Raw genomic sequence first — 18,132 nt, 5'->3', positions numbered from 1 at the left:
CTATTGGATAAAAGTGATTATGCTAGCAACCTTTGTGGATTTTGGCCAAGAGGGGAAAGAGGAATTTTGTGCACAATAAGGAAAGGAGGAAGAAAATGAATAACCAAAGAGTTTTTGCAAGAGAAAACTCTTTTATACTCATGCCATGAATACCAAGAGTTTTTATGCTTTTGGTATTCCTTATCAATGCATGATTAATCCTATTAATCAAACATGATAACTCTCATGCATGTAACCTTCTCAAGCATGTTAACTCTCATGCATGTAACCTCCTCAACTTCATTGCATGATTAATCCACATTAATCATGCATGATAAATCAAAATCCAATTTGGCTTGATTTGAGTCTAACTCAAATTCAACTCATGTATGATAACTTCCATGCATATAACTCCCTCTTTTTAATTGCATGATTAATCCACATTAATCATGCATGATGAATCAAAATTCATCTTGATTTAATTGAGTCTAACTCAAATTCAACCAACTTGAGTCTACCTCAAGTCTAGGCCATCCAATGAGCTTAATTGTTCTTTTAGTCAAACTAAAATGAACTCATTTCCAAATAGAGTGTTATTTGTGTGTGACCCAATAGGTTCTTATAATGTTGGCAATGTTTCTAAAAACTCATTTTAAAAACATAAGCAATGAGCGGCATCTAGCAATGCATCATTGCTACTCAAGTGATAAGAATGTCGAGATCCGACATAACCTCCGTGACTATGATAATGTATGACCATGTCCTTCTATCTTCGATATCTAGATTGATCAATGAGGCATAGACCGTGTCATCCTCTTATCAATCTTTATGTTTCTTGATCCCCAAGTAAACTCACTCAAACAAATGACCTCAATATCTCATATTGACTCATTTAAGCATGACCATGCATTTTGTGGTCCTACTCTATCAAGAGACCGTAAGATATCACTCTCGTTATATAAGAGGGATATATCCCATCTACATCACTCACATCCCTCCGCATAATTCGTTACATATCCAGTGATCACCTTTATAGTCTACCTTGTTACGGGTGATGTTTGATGATACTAAAGTACGTAACTCTTTATGTAGGGAACCGTAGTGACTTCAGATCTAAGGACTATTCATACCAATAGTCACATGAGAAAGTTTATGACACTCATATAATGATCCATGAAACTTTCTCATAGCGGATCAATTCAGTGTACATTCTCTAATGTATACCTATGTGTCAACTTGATATCCCATATCCATGACTTGTGAGATCAAGTCATCCAGCTAACTCACATGCTAGTCTCAACGCATTAACATCGTCCCTGAATATTAATGCTTGACTAGGAATGATTAAGAGTAGTGTTCTCTATATCATCTCACTATCGATTCAAATAATCGATATAATATAGATTAGAACTAGCTACCCAAGGACATTATTATACTTAATTATTTGACACAAATACTAAGTAAGTATAATAACCAAAAAACTTGCCTTTATTAATAATAGAATATGATACAAAAAGTCTCTAGTCAATCATCACATAATTGGCTCTAGGGCTACTACTAACATCCTGTTCGAAATAAAATAACAGTACTAATCAATAAGAAAAAAATAAGTTTTACAAATGAAATAAAAAATATGGATCAATACTAATTGTGAGGAAAAATTAAAATTATACATAACTAGGCTTATGATGAATCATCATTATCATCGTCATTACCAAAACTAAGAGGAATCTGACTCGTATAGGAGCCTAACTGAAGATGTCGCATTATAAAATCTTGTTGTTGACACATTTCTCTTATTTTTTTCATCCCTTTGTAATATTATATCATTCAAATTGCTAACCTCTTCAGTTAGCCTTTCTATTTATGTTCTTACTATTGGTGGGGTGGAAGAAGATGTACCAGCAACTCGATGGATTCTGTTCAAAGAACTCATTCTCAATATCCTTCCCCACTGGATCCCCCACTCGCCTCCAGCCAGACATTCAGATCATTCCCATTAGAGGGCTCAGATCCATTATTGTTATCACTAGCACTTGAACTTTTTTATGCTAGATCTATCTCATCATATTTTTCCTGTATTGTAATACAAACACATTTAATAAGTTAGATAGAATAGGTACATAACTATTAGAATCTAATTAAGTTAGAAATTAAGATACAAGTTTAATCTAAACCTTAATAGCTTTAACTCTATCTCCACTCTAAGTCTTATCTTTCTTTTCAAATGTACGAATAAAGTGTCTATAAATAGTGCCTTATTCCCTATTTTCTTAGTCTAAAAATACATTGTTAGAACTAATGTAATAGTTTAAAAATAATTAATAACTTAGTGTTTATAAAAAATTTATCAATCTGCATATATGTTCATCAATGTTGATTGAGACTCTCGCATATATTTCAGATGAGTCTCTAAAATTATAAGTTTGATTTATTTTGTTCTGGTAACTCCTTTGTTTACTCTCCTCGGTTTGCCAAAAATCGGTGGTCCTAGCTTAATTTTCTTCAATGATGCAGGTTGGCTTTCGCCCCTAATCTTTACATGATTGAGTACATGTCGAATGTGATCCCTATATTTTTTTTTCATAAAGATTCTCTTTATTTTTAATTCTTCAGATGGGTCCCAACTGAATGCCCACTAAAATTGAAAAAAATAATTTATTATATATTCATTTTAATTTAATATATCAACTAAAAGAGATATATACCTTAAACTCATTCCACCATAACTCTTTTGTGGTGTTTGAGTGCTGGTATATATCATTGAAGCCCCTTCCCAATGGTTATTTACTATTTTGTTGATCTCACAAATAACACATATAGAATTTTAAAATCCATCATAAAATTTCAAACAAATATTGTTAAATAATTAAGAAAGTAGTTGAAAAAAATACTAAATTTTTAAATACTTATTGTAGGACTGGAAATACGCTAGAGGGGGGGTGAATAGCGTATTTTAACGCTTTTCGAAATTTCGATAAGACTCGAGTGCGGAAGCGAAAGTAAGCACGACAGTTAATAAAATAAAATGCGGTAAAGTAAATGACGCAATTTGTTTTTACTTGGTTCACAGCGCAACGCTGCTACTCCAAGGCCCACGGTCCTTGACCGTTTACTTTGGGCAATCCACTAAGATACTTGCCCCTTACGGCAGCAAGTATATCGAGAAAACGATTACAAAAATTCGATTACAAGTGAATGATTTGGAATTTAAGTACAGTTTCTTTGTTACCGAATTTTGCGCTTCCCGGAGTATGGATTCGACGTCCCGGCGTTCGTTGAAGTAGCTTGAAGTAGTCTCGGCACCGGCGTCGAAGATCGGAAGCTTAACGGTCGCGAGGAAGGCGTTTGAGAGCGAAAAGAATGATGTCTCGAAGGCTGCTCGCGGGTGCCTTATATAGTCGACCTGAGTCGACTCAGATCGCCATCTGGGTCGACTCCAGCCGACGTGGCAGATAAAAGTTTATCAGCTTCGGCGCTTATCCTTCCTGAGTCGACTCTGGTCCGGCTCTGGGTCGACTCCAGTCGCGGTGGCGGCGGTGGCGATAACTTTTTGACCTGAGTCGACTCAGAACGGCATCTGAGTCGACTCCAGTCCCGCTGGCGACGACTTTGACGCGCAGACTTCCGGATTTGGGCTGATTAGGCTGGAGTCGACTCCAGAACCTGTCTGAGTCGACTCCAGACCCGAAAAATAGCTTTTTCGGCCGGAGTTAGCTTTCGTCAAGCCTTTCTTTCCTGCACAACAAGTTAGCTCGAAATATAATCATTTAAAGAATACGTCGATTCACCGAACCGACTTCGAGTCTTAACTTCGGATCTCCGGTGAGATCCTGGGTTAGACCGGCGCCTACTGTTCCTCGTAGGAACGCGTCCTCACCCACTCCCCTCGGGAGAATTTACCTGATGCCAACTAAGTCCTCCTGACCTGTTGGACTTTTGCTCGGCTCTGTCGTTGCCCCCCAGGACTTGAACGCAACTGATCCTCCTGATCAGTCCATTCTTCTCTGCAACTTGGTCCTCCTGACCAAGTCCATTTCATCTGCAACTTGGTCCTCCTGACCCAAGTCCAGATCTTGCCTGGTGCACGTTGACTCTGCCAAGTCTTCTTGCCTAGCCACACTAGGACTTAACCTGTTCTCTGCAAACTCATTTCAATCTGGTTAGCCAAACCACATACTTAACTTGATCCTAGTTCCATAATCAAAACATAGGTTTGACTTGCTAGTGCTTCCTGCACTAACAAGAGTTGGATAAGATGCATTGGGCTGATTCAATAAGAAAACTATGAGGTTCTGAATGTATTGACTATTAAATTATCTTCTAATATGTTATTTCTGAATTTAGAATGTAATTTTTCACATATAATTTGTCCTTTTTTTGTTAAGTGAACTACTTTGATATTTTTTTTATTAAAAAACCAAAAGGCTAACAGTCCAAGCTAAACTAGTCTAGCAATAACATTAGATAAAAGATTCACAATAAAAATCTCTCAGCTCTAGTTGCCTCAAGCCTCTTCGACCTTTATTCACAAATCAATTGGCAATGCTATCAAAAGCATAATAAGATCTTCATTGTGCCACTAATTCTTCTCCATCACTTCCTCATCAAAAGCATTATGCCACTCCGGCTACACATGCTTCTAATGCCACCAATTAATGTCACACTACCTTCCTACAATTTTATCAGATAGGATTCTATAAAGTAAATCAACTCACTTTGCTGAAGAAACTCATTAGTCATCTTTCACACTAGATCTTCCTAACCCCATGATTTACTCTCTACCAAAATATCATCCGGTCAACATCCTTGTTCATCAGCTAGCTAGCCTCCCGGGCCGCCGGTCGCCTGGCTAGTGGCCTCAATAGCTGACTAGGCTGACCGGCCAGCCTCGGCCCCAACCTCATTGCTGGTCATGGTCCGCGCCCCTGTTACCTCACCGTTGGCCCGCGCCCAACCCAGCCTCGACCCCAACCTCACCCCCGTTACCTCACCCTGGCCTGTGCCCAACCCAACCGGCCGGCCCACCTTAGCTAGCGCCAGGGCTACCTCAGCGACCAGCCAACCTCAACGGTCAGTCGATCAGCTAAAATGGCATGCGGACTGGCCGAAGCAACAGCCAACCAGCAAAATTGAGTGCCGATAGCGAGAGGGGAGAAGAGGGGAGGGGAAAAGAAAGAGGGGAGAAGAGCTTACCGAGTCGCGTCGTCACCTAGCTCGTTGTCATCACTGTCACAATCATCGGAACTTGGATCGGGATCGTCGGATCAGGGAAAGAGGAGAGGAGATAAAAAAGATTAGGGATTGGGAAAAAGAAAAGATCGTGGTTGGTTTGTCACGTCTTGAGAGACAACTGTCCGAAAAATTTCGGCAGCATCTCCCCTGTAACAATGACATTTCCTGAATACATACATCAAACAGGCCTACACGACCACAAACTATACATCACAGATGCATAATAGATAAAGATAAGACCCACACGACCACAACTACTAGACTAATACATGCAAATGACAAGTCTACACCATATAGAAAATCTTCATAGTAGAAACATCGCAAATCCGAACAAAACCACACAACCACGAGTATAAGTCCAAAAACCACAACTACAATCAATATGTCAACACAATACAATCCATACAAACCAACATATAAAAATCCTTTTGCTGTGAGATGGTAACAGCCGGGCAGATCTCTAAGCTCCCAATAAACTCCCAATAAACTCCATGAGAGGAAGAAAGGAGTCCCTTGGACTGAAGCCGAACACAATAAACTCCTAGGCTGACCGGTGAGCCTTGGCCCCAAGCTTCGGTTCTCATCCCAGCTTAAACTTACCGGATTACAACAACCAAGCCTTCGGTTCTCTTTCGATCACAGCCGATTGAATCACCGCCCCACCCACGATCCAAGCTTCTCCCAGTGAAAATCCAATCCCATCCGATCCAGTTTAGGTCACCGGCTATTCCCTTCCGCCTTGGCACCAGCGGCCAGCCTTCGTGTGCGAATGTCGAAGGAGAAGAAACAAAGATGAGGCAGAGGATGCGATGGGGAAGAAACAGGATCGCGATGGAGAACCTACAGTAACCAGGTTTTTATGTTAAGCCTTAACGGGTTGGTTTTAAAATCCAATAAGTCATTAACCCAATAGCTTAAAACCTATAACAATAACCCTTATCCTATTAAATGAATTGAGTTTTAATTACACCTAATCAGCTTTAGGGTTAATTTAATTAATCTCTTAAATAGTCTCTCTTAAACCCCACAATTAGGGTAAATTTTATTTATAAATTACCCCTTAATTTCTAGTATTTTACATGGTTGGCTTAAAATTATGGTTCTTAGCGATGAATTCATATTCGTCACCATTTTTGTCATAATTTGACGATGAATCCATGAGTTATCATCATATTTGGGGATGAATCTTTGATTTGCCACCATATTTGGTGACGAATCCTTGATTCGTCGTCAATTTATCGATAAATCAAGGATTCATCATCAAATTGTGATGACTTTTACGACAAATAAAAATTTAGCAATGATTTTCGTGATGAAAATCATTACATTGCTAATTTCGCAACTAAATTATTTTTGTCATCAAATTCATAGCCAATTTGCGACAATATAAGAGTTTGTCGCTAATTTCATCACCAATTTGCGATGAAAATATTTTGTCACTAAAATTCATTGCTAATAACCTATATTTTTATAGTGTTTGAATGCAATTCATCTCACTCAAAAAGAAAAACAAAGATAATTTGCATGAGTAGATAGAACAACCTGCAAACTGTTGTAGATTATGAGTGTATGATGGTCTATAAGTTGTTGCAATTAACACTCTATAGTATCACAAATGTTGTCAAAAATGTTTATCATCCTCTATGTTACACTGAAAATGTATATGTCATAGATGTTTGTCGTTATGATGATTTTTCATGATGAATTTAATCCATGTGAGTTCTTTAGCTATCTATGTTGACTTTGCTACAAACGTTGAGACTATAACATATGCTAATAGTTATCCTAGTTATTGTGCATTTTGATCATCACACTCTTCATCTTGCATCAGCAATTTCCCCTCTTTAAACTTTGCCCTTCCTTCTCCTCCTCTTCCTCCTATTCCTACTCCCATCTCTTTAAACACTTTCCCCTTTCTCCTACCTCCCATGTTGCCTCCTTCCTCCTTTTGCTCTAGTCCTCATCATAGTTATTCCTCCTTTTGGCTTCCTTTGTCTGTATATGCAAAACCATAATTTTTCCCTCCCCCTTCCTCTTTTTGTAACCTTTGTACCAATGATCATCCACCTTGCACTACAAGAATAACCAAATTTAGCTATGGAATTAATAACGAAAATCAATTTTCATTGCTAAAATAGTGACGGAAATTAGTTTCGGTCCCTATTTTTCATGATTTAAGGGGGTTTTTCCCATAAGTTATCTTCCCCACCCATATTATTTCTCTCAATTTTCTTCTCCGATGATCTTCGGCGTTGTCGCCTCTCTAACGCTCTCTGTTCTCCAATCTCTGACACAAACACGGTCTCCTCTCCTATACGCTCCTCTCCCTTCCCTCTCCTCTCTCCGATGCAGTGTTGGCTAGGGCAAGCTCACCCGACGCTCAACTCTATTGTGAGCTCCGCCATCCGTAAGCTAAGGCTAGCCTCATCCTTGGCCGCTAGCTTGATCGATGGCCAGCTGAGGCCCTGCCTCAGTCCTACTGGTCAGATTGGTCGATCGCATGCTTGGCTGACTGTAGGCATGGTTGTCACTTGGAGGCCTCATTCGTGGCCCGTCAACATGGCCGACCTTAGCCCTGGCCGTCAGCTTGGTCGTGCACCAACTTAGTCGACCGCTAGCTTGGCCGCAGTAGTGGTTGGGCGGCGAGGTGCGTGCAGCAAACAATCTTGGTCGGGCACTGGACGACCACGAGCTCAACCGTGGGCTCATCACTGGCCGCAAGCTCACCTACGACCTCGGCCCTAGCCACTGTTATATTTGAGAGGTGTCTTAGGACAATCGCTTTAGATAATATACTATTTATTAGATAAATAAAATCACTATTTGAGTGTACATTCTCTATGTATCTGATTAGATCTTAAACTCAATTAATGAAATTCTTAATACAATGCATAATATGAGAGAAATTATGATTGAATCATAAGTAGTGGGTATCTCTTCATGTGTAATTATGTATGTATTGAAATATCTCCTAGTTGATGAATTGATGAGATTAAACATCATTAATTCTATAAGACTAGTATATGTTAGACTCTTTGGTTTAACCAAGTAGCTGATCTTAACTGGCTGAAAATATTGGGATGTTTAGAGTTAACATATGGGTGCTGATTAAGGGTAACTAGTTTATCGAATGTAACCTGCCATGAAACTTCATGTGATTCTATACATGTCTATGAAGATCTCATTGCAGCTTAAGTATAAGTTTCTTTTGGCTTGAGGTATTCAAGTCATCTTGATCATGAAGACTTATACTTTGACATTTTAAATAAATATCGCTTTGGAGGTAAGGCCCTGAGATGATTGGATAAGTCAAAATATCCAAAAGTGATTAAGTAGTCCATAGAGGATTCACCACTCCTTTTATTAGAAGATGTATACTCTATGACCACTTGTTAGGATTGTTACTCGTAAGTCTTTAGCTATAGCAAAAACACATCAAGAGGATGGCCTTCTTAGACAAATGTTTGAATAATTTAAATCCGCAGGATAAGAAACTACTGCTTTGACTAGGTATGATACAGTCATCCTAATGGAGACTGACACATAGATCATATCCTTTACTAAGCGAGTATCAGATGAGTGAAAGGAATAGATAACAAAAATAACTATAGCTGCTAAAGGGTTCAGAAGTGATTCTGGAATCGTATCATTTTTTTGATTAATTGAGGGTCATGATATACTATTAGGTGCCACTCATGATCAAACCATAATTAATAGTTAATTATGGATGACTAACATAAATTAAGAACATATAAGGTCACACGCACTTTGAGATTATCCAAAAGATATAAAATGAGTTTGAGAATTAAATTACTAAATCGAGAGAGAATGAGTCTGGTTGGACCAGACAATGGGCAAGTATGAAAGATACTTTATTGGGACAGAAGCAAGGATGGGCCACATCTTTTGAAGACAAAGTGGTCCCTCTTTGGTTTAAATATAAACAAAATTGATTTGATTTTAATTAAAAGGTGATTTTATTTTGAACCAATATGGTTTGGTCTTGAACCAAACTTAAGTCTATTTATTTGATTTTAGGGCTAATGGATATGGGTTTTAGATTCACGAATCAAACCCGTTAGAGAACTATAAATAGATCTAGATTGAAGAAAGAATTAACGAATTGGAAACCCTAAGGGAGGTTTTTCCTCTTCTCCTCCTCCTCCTTCCTACCGCCCCTCTTCCTCTTATCGTTGCGGCCCAAGAGGGCTAGCCACTGGCCTCCCTTCCTCCAGCGACCATCCATTGCCCAGAGTGGAGTGGTTGCAGGTCACAACTAGAAGCACACCAAGGAGTATTCTAGCCTAGGGATTTTCTTCCAACTCCTTGATTATTATTTTGGTGCACAATTATTATTGTAAGAACTCCCATGTCTTAGACCTGCTTTCCCTCATCGACAATGAGCCTTCCGACCTCTGAACGACGACTTCATTGCCTCTGTTCAGTTCATTTCATATCGTCGGGTTGCTCGGGTTGCTTTAAGCTGTCGGATACCGAATCAAACCATGGGTCCTCTATTGGATTGCTTTATCTCTTTCCTTCGACTACTATCAAAACGGAGACTTCTTGCGAAGATCTCGACGTGGATACAAGTAGAGATAACTTTCTACTTCACGTCATCCAATAAGTATAATTTATTTTTACTGTCTATTTTTATGATTATATTTGCTCGTGTGTTTTTGATGTGTGTACTGTAATAATTTAGATTATTATGCTTCCACTGCTTGTTTATTGAAATAAAATTTTAAAATACGCATAGAGACACCCAATATCGATATCAGAGCTACCGTGTCTTTTGACATAGATCGTAGATCTGTGTTTAACATGTCTTATGTTGTCTAAAGTTATTTTTGAAAATTTTAAAAAATTTTAGATAAGGAAATTGTTTCCTAATCTGTTATAGAATTTTTTTAAGTTTGGAAAAGTTTTCTAATTTGTTAGGAAATCCATGTTTAAAAATTATTTCATAATATGATTAGAAAAAATAATTTGAAAAATTATTTCCTAATTTAAATTAAAAATTTTCTGATTTGGAATTATTTCCTAGTAAGATATATAATTAGATTTAGAAATTATTTCCTAATCTAATCATAGAATTGTGATTTATAAAATCAAATTCTTTAACATATTTATTTCCTAAATTAATTTATGACAACAATAACATGACTTATATCATAATTTATGCCATGACATATGTATGATTAATATGATTAATGCTATGTTATATTTATGTCATGATTTTGTCATGCAGAAGTATATAGATAGTTTTACTATTTTGCATGTAATTGATGAGACCAAATAAAATAAAGAAATCCCTTGTTTAATTTTAATGCTTATACCTTCTATTACTATAGTCTAGAATCAGAGTTTAAATTTTAAGCATGGGTTGTTGGACTCTCTCCAAGCCCAACTTAAAATTAGATATGTTCAAATCATTGAGAAATGATCTCATAATTAATGAGTTAACTTTAACTTGAAGCATTGACTTATGAAACTCTCTCCAAGGTTATGTGGATTGGGGTGAAGTTAGGTAATATACATATGATGTATGTAGGACCGGTGCATGTACGAGAGAGGGGGGAGTGAATCTTGCTCATTCGTTCTATTTTCTTTCATAAAGAACTTGCACTGGATATTAGATAACAAAATAAATGACTCTAAGATTTTACTTGATTCCTACCCTCTTGGGTTAGTATGTCCAAAACCTATATGTTGATGAAGGGAGCACTAGATAATCGAACCTTAGTTTTGATAATGGTATGAGGTTCAAGTTAAGTGTGTGGTGATTACTAACGAGTTGATCTAAGTGTGCAGGGAGCACAAGAAAGTCCTAGTTGAGGTTAGGCACAGGTAAGTCCTAGTGGAAACTAGGGAGTAGAAGTCCTGGTTGGAGGCTAGGCAATGGAAGTCCTGGTCTAGAGGACTAGGCAGAAAGTCTTGGCGGATTAAGTGAACCAGGTGGAAGTCTAAGCAGGTCAAGTGGACCAGATGTTTTGCATGGAAGTCCAAGCAGGTCAGGTGATCAAAAGTCTGACAGTGGAAGTCTAGGCAGGTTAAGTGGACCAGATGTCTAGCAGGAAATCCTGGGGGTCAAGGATCAAGCTAAGAAGAAAGTCAAACAAGTCTATAGGAATTGGTTGGCAAACAGATAAATTCTCCCAAGTAGAGTGGGTAAGGGTACATTCCTAGTGTGAGAACAGTAGGCGTCGATTTAACCCAGGATTTAATTGGAAATTCGAAGTTAAGATAAAAATAATTATAAAACTATTTTATCCTGTTACTTTTGGTTTTGTGCTAACTTGTAATGTAGGAAATAAGGGGCAGAAACTTTGGTTCTGGGTGCCCTTATATGAATCCAGGCGATCAGAGTCCAAGCGCCCAAATTGGTTCTAGACGATCGAACGTCAACGGAACAGGGTCAACGAAGCAATGAGGTGACAGAGTCCCAGTGGTTAGAACACCTCAGCTTCCAAGCGCCTAGATCGGTTCTAAGTGCCCTGTATCTAGATAGGCATTATGGAAGTCAAAGTTCATCTGGAACCTCTACGTCTGCATACAGGCGCCTGAAAAGGGATACAAGCGCCTAGAAGTGCTGAGTCAGCAGTGCCGAGATGGATCGATGGACAGCGTGGAGGCGCTTTGAAAGGTTTCCAGGCACCCGGATAGCCCAATAAAAGAACATCGAGGGAAACACCTCAGGACACAATTCCAGAGACAATCAACGACCATCTGCACACAAAACAACAATCAGGATGCCGTCATAATGCCGAAGTGTTGCACCAAAAGTCAGCATCTACATTACTTCGGTAAAACTAAACGATTTTGTACTTAATTTCTAAAGGGCGGTATCGCTATTACTATTCTAATATTTTTGTAATCGTTAACTCCCTTTCATAAGAGGGGAGTTATTTNAAAAATGCCTTTTATTTTTTAATATCTAATTATAAAAAATAAAATTAATAATGAAAGTTGATTTTATTGATAAAAATAAAAAAATAAAAATGAAACATCACTTTGGTGCTAGTTAAAAATCAGTATCACAACTTAAATATAACATCGCTATGGTGTTGATTTTTGAAGATCAATATCATAGTGGTGTTGATCTTCAAAAATTATCATTACTATAGTATTTTAAAATTTTCAAATCATTTTAAGTATTATTGGAATGCCTTAAAATAGTAAAAGAATATTTATTTGGACTTAAGTTCACATAATAAATTCACAAGAGTTGGAATGAGCCCGATCGAAACTTTTTAGGTCTATCAATGGATTTTGATCGAAATCCATTAATGATGAACCTAGATGATTAATTAGATTTTTTAAATTTAGCAATGAGATGAAAGTGTTGATTGTGTGGCAAGTAGATATGGTGAAAACTCCTAATCCTGGATCACATAAACGAAGTTATAGGATAGTATTTTAAAATTTTCAAATCATTTTAAGCATTATTGGAGTGCCTTAAAATAGTAAAAGAATACTTATTTGGACTTAAGTTCACATAATAAATCCACAAGAGTTGGAATGAGCCCGATCGAAACTTTTTAGGTCTATCAATGGATTTTGATCGAAATCCATTAATGATGAACCTAGATGATTAATTAGATTTTTTAAATTTAGCAATGAGATGAAAGTGTTGATTGTGTAGCAAGTAGATATGGTGAAAAATCCTAATCCTGAATCACATAAACGAAGTTATAGGCTCGTGTCAATTTATACCAAATTTGAGACTTTTAAACATTTTGAGCAATGTTGAAAATCCTTTACAATGATAACAGATTGCACATTTGAACTTCTGGGAACTGTAGAAACCTACATGAATTGGAATGAGCATGATCAGAGCTCTCTAAGTCCATCAATGGATTTTGATCAAAATCCATTAATGAACCTAGACTTGGATTTATGAAATTTTACAATGAAATAGAAGTGTGGATTGTGTAAAAGATAAATACGGTAAGAAATCATAATTCTGAGTCCTTTACGTGAAGTTATAGGCATATGTCAATTGGCATAAAGTTTGAAACTTTTTAAATCAATTAAGCAATGTTGGGAATCTTTTACGATGATAACGGAGGGCACCCTTAGACTCTTGGGCACTGTAGAAACCTACAAGAGTTGAAATAGATCCAATTAGAGCTCTCTAGATTTTAATCGAAATCCATTGATGGACTTAGGGTATTTGAATTTCTGAAATTTTATCATGAGATGGGAGAGGTTAGTGTGTAGAAGAAGGTGTATATGGTGTCCAATTATACACATAGGCAAAGTTATGGTCAAGCGCCAATTAGCACAGACTGATCTTCATAAACTAACACCATAGCGTTGGTTCTGATCACACAAGGTGGTACTGGTTTTCAAAGACCAGCACCATAGTGTTCTAAAAATTTTAAATTATTTTGAGTACTATTGAAAGGATCTTAAAACATTAAAAGATGACTTATTTTGACTCGGGTTTACCTGATAAACCACAAGAGTTGAAATGAGTCCGAATGGAGTTCTTTAGGCCCATCAATGAGTTTTGATCGAAACTCATTGATGGACCTAGACGACTTGGATTTTTGAAATTTTGTAATGAGATGGAAGTATGTAGTATGTAAAATATAGATATGGTAAAAAATCCTGGTCTTAAATCTCTCACATAAAGTTATAGGCTTGTGTCAATTGACATAAAGTTTGAAACTTTCTAAATCATTTGAGCAATGTTGGGAATCCTTTACAATGATAACGGAGGGCACCATTAGATTCTCGGATACTGTAAAAACCTATAAGAGTTAGAATATGTTTGATTAGAACCCTCTAGGTCCATCAATGAGTTTTGATCGAACCCCATTAATGGACCTAGCGTATTTGAATTTCTAAAATTTTACCATGAGATGGGAGAAGTTAGTGTGTAGAAGGTATATATAATGTCAAATCCTGATCTTAATACATGTAAACGAAGTTATAATCGTGTGCCAACTAACACATATTATGATATTGATTTTTTTTAAAAAATGATAATCCCAGTTAGTCGCATTGACTCAATCTCTGAGGGTGATCATCCCGGCCCCACGGAAGTTTCCTACCGGTCACCAGAGTAAATCGAGAAGCGCAGCAGCGGCCAACCCAGATGCCCAACATCCTTTGATTACAATCCTCATTTGGAAGAAAATTCCTACAAATACACCGTAGTTGGGGATCAAACCGCGGGTGCCTGGATGACAACTTGGATGTCCTACCGCAGCACCATGGCCCCGAGGAAGATATTGATTTTTGAAGATAAATACCAAAGTGGTGCAGGTCTTTAGAAATCAACACCACATTATTGGTTTTGATCATACACTATGGTGCTGATCTGATCTCTAAAAATTAGCACGACAGTCTGTGCTAGTTGGTATACCACCATAATTTCGCTTACGTGTATTAGGACAAGAATTGGACACATTTACCATCTCATGGCAAAATTTTAAAAATTTAAATACCCTAGGTCCATCAATGGGTTTCGATCAAAACTCATTGATGAATCTAGAAAGTTCTGATTGAATCCATTCCAACTCTTGTAAGTTTTTGTCATGCCTAGAAGTCTAAGGGTGCTCTCTGTTATCATTGTAAAAGATTCCTAACATTGCTCAAATGATTTAGAAAATTTTAAATTTTTGTACCAATTGACACGAGCCTATAACTTCATGTAGAAGACTTAGAATCAGGATTTTTTACCATATCTACCTTTTACACACTCCACACTTTCATCTTATTATAAAATTCAGAAATCCAAGTCATCTAGGTCCATCAATGGATTTATGTCAAAATTCATTGATGGATTTAGAGAGCTCTTATTGGGCTAATTCCAACTCATGTAGGTTTCTATAGTGCCCAGGAATCCAAATGTGTCATCTGTTGTCATCATAAAAAATTTTCAATATTACTCAAAAGGTTTAGAAAATTTCAGACTTTGTACAAATTGACATAGACCTATGACTTCATATAAGAGACTTAAGATCAGGATTTCTCGCTATATCTACCTTCTACACTTTTCACACTTCCATCTCATTGTGAAATTTCATAAATTCAAATCGTCTAGATCCATCAATGGGTTTCGATCGACCTAGAGAGCTCCGATCAGGTTCATTCCAACTCCTGTTGATTTATTAGGTGAACCTGCATCCAAATAAACCCTCTTTTTTAAGGCACTCCAATAATGCTCAAAATGATTTAAACTTTTCAAAATATATAGTGATGATTTCTGAAGACCAACACCACTTGTAATGTTAATTTTTAAAAATCAACATAACAACGATGTTGTATTTAAACTGTAGTGTTGATTTTTAATTAGCATCAAAATAATTTTTTATTTTTATTTTTGATTATTTTTATTAATAAAATAAACTCTCATTATGAATTTAATTTTTATTTTTTATCTTTTATAATTAGATATTAAAAAATTGACTATATTAAAAAATAGAAAAGATATTTTTAATGGTTTATTAACTTTATTTTTATAATTTTTAACTTTCTTTATTAAAGTTTAAAATTAAAATTAAAAATAAATAAATTTAGAGGATTATTTATTAAAATTTAAATAAAAATTTAATTAAAAGTTAGGTAAGAGAAGGTGCGCATATAGATCGAGAATAATCAAAATTTGACGTGGCTCCTAATAATTCTAAACGGCGCTTTGGGAGGATTTATATATATTGAACAGAGGCGGATTTGCAGCGCCACCGGCTACTGGTTCAAGCGCCGCCTTCAGGATTTGACGGCGACCGGCGGCGGAATCGAGGTGTTCGATGGAGGTGGAGGCGATCGAGCGCCTTCTCGACGGTTACAAGTTCAAGGACCGCTTGCTGCTGGAAGAGGCCTTCACCCACTCCTCCGTCGACGGCCAGCCCTCGTACGAGCGTCTCGAGTTCGTCGGCGACGCCGCCCTCGGCCTCGCAGTCACCAATTTCTTATTTCTCACCAACCCCACCCTCGGCCCTGGCCCCCTCACGCTCCTCCGTGCCGCCAACATCTCCACGGAGAAGCTCGCCCGCGTTGCCGTCCGCCACGGCCTCTACCGCTTCCTCCGCCACAACTCCGCGACCCTCGACCACTTGGTTCGTGAACGAACCCTCTGTTTCCCGGATTTCCTTTTGATGACTGCGCTAACCTTAATGTACTTCGTCTCCGGTCAGGTGGAGGACTTCACGGCGATGGTGATGAAGGAAGCGATGGAGGACGCAGGGAGGTTGCAGCACGGCGGCTCCATCAAGGCCCCCAAAGTGCTCGCCGACATCGTCGAGTCCTTTGCCGCCGCCGTTTACATCGACTGCCATTACAACCTCGAGACCTTCTGGAAGGTAAAATCTTGATAAGAAAAACAACAAGAAAACCTCTTTTCTCTCCCCTAATTTCCGCTGACCGCTCCAAGATTCAAACTCGGAAAATCAGGTTTTCCGGGGGATACTGGAACCCATCATCACCGAGGAGACCGTGGTGGAGCAGCCGGTGGCCGCCCTCTACATGTTCTGCCAAAAGCACGGCCGAAGGGTCGGCATCAAGAACCAGATAAAGGACTCTTTGAACATCATCTCCGTTCTCGTGGACGAACAGCTTGTCTGCACGTCTTCCTCGGAGCAGAAAGCAATGGCTAGGATCAACGCCGCGCGGACGGCGCTGCGACTGTTGTCAGCCGGGCTGGTGGCCGACTCTTGCTTTGTAGCCACCGGAAATGAAGCAGCAGGGAAGAAAGACGATGAATGCAAGCAGAGACTTTACAGTTTGTGCGGCCAGAACCATTGGGGACATCCTGTATATAGGTCAGTAATCCAAAATCCTCCCTTTATCAGCTAATGAATCTAACAACTGCAAGAAACCTGCAGAATTCTTTCTTTAGGGTTTTGTTCAGGTGAAGTAATCTAACGATCGAGCAACTGGCATGCAGGATCGTGAAGGAGCAGGGTCCTGCACATAAGAAAGAATACGTATGCTCTGTTCAGGTTGAGACAGACGATAACACCGTCCTCGTTAGCGTTGGGGATCCGAAGCCGAGAGTGAAGGATTCAGAGAAGTCAGCGGCAATGAAGTTGTTATTCCGATCTGTTGATTGAGGGAGAAGAAGAGGATGAGGCTTCATCCAGCTGCGATGAACCATGCAGTGCTTCATGGCTTTAGGGTGGTTTTTTACAGGTGGCATGCAGAAGCGAGATAGGTGTAGATAGTAGTATAGTACAAGGAGTGTCATGCTTGTATGACAATTAGGAATACTTCAAAGGTGGAATTCATTACCTCAGCAGTCTTATATTATCGATTTCATGATTATCTATGAAGAGATAAATCGAGAAGTTGAAATTGACTATGATGGAGGAGAATATTATTTCAGCTTCGTCGAGATCTTCATCGAGATTCGAATTCTTATTCACTTCAACAACTTTGCTATGTCATAACTAACTCAACTCAATTATGCCCAAGAGCTACTAATAGATATGAAAATAATAGATTATTGTAAATTTGTGTTGATAAATATATACATTTATCAACTAAATGTAGCATCTAATGTGCCACTATTAAATAAAAATATATGCTTCATTTATCATACAAATGCATTTTATTCCTTGAGGGTTTAGGCAAATCTTGATCAGATCATTAATTGATTGAGAAAAATTAGTCAGTTAAACTAATTTTAAAAAATTAGATCAATTTATTCCATACTTTATAATGCTAAAAATGTTAATTTATTAAAGTAATTAACATGAATTTAAAGTAATTAATTATGTTAATTTATTATGCTCCACTAGTCCACTTCTATTGAATTTGATTTTTTTTTACTATGAATGAAGTATGACTAAAATGTTCAAATTTACACTATTACTTTTCTAGTGTTCCTAAATTTATTAAATATTTTAAAATAAAAAATAAAGTTTTTTAGATCAAATTAAATTTAAAAGTCATTGATAACTTTAA

At 37.7% G+C, this 18,132-nt stretch overlaps 1 protein-coding gene across 1 annotated transcript; it reads left to right on the top strand.

Moving 5' to 3' along the window:
• Positions 1 to 15,977: 15,977 nt before the first annotated feature.
• Positions 15,978 to 17,279, top strand: LOC141813648 (ribonuclease 3-like protein 2). Its single transcript, XM_074701613.1, has 3 exons — positions 15,978 to 16,529; positions 16,621 to 16,988; positions 17,114 to 17,279. Exons 1-3 carry the CDS (start codon positions 15,978 to 15,980, stop codon positions 17,277 to 17,279), a joined length of 1,086 nt encoding a protein of 361 aa, XP_074557714.1.
• The last annotated feature ends 853 nt before the right edge of the window (positions 17,280 to 18,132 follow it).

Source organism: Curcuma longa, chromosome 20 (assembly GCF_044706935.1).
Source record: "Curcuma longa cultivar G26 ecotype Majalengka, Jawa Barat chromosome 20, ITB_CL_G26_1.1, whole genome shotgun sequence".
Classification (NCBI taxonomy): domain Eukaryota; kingdom Viridiplantae; phylum Streptophyta; class Magnoliopsida; order Zingiberales; family Zingiberaceae; genus Curcuma; species Curcuma longa.
The sequence above is the reverse complement of the archived record's forward strand: the minus strand, read 5'-3'. Positions and strand labels throughout refer to the sequence as shown.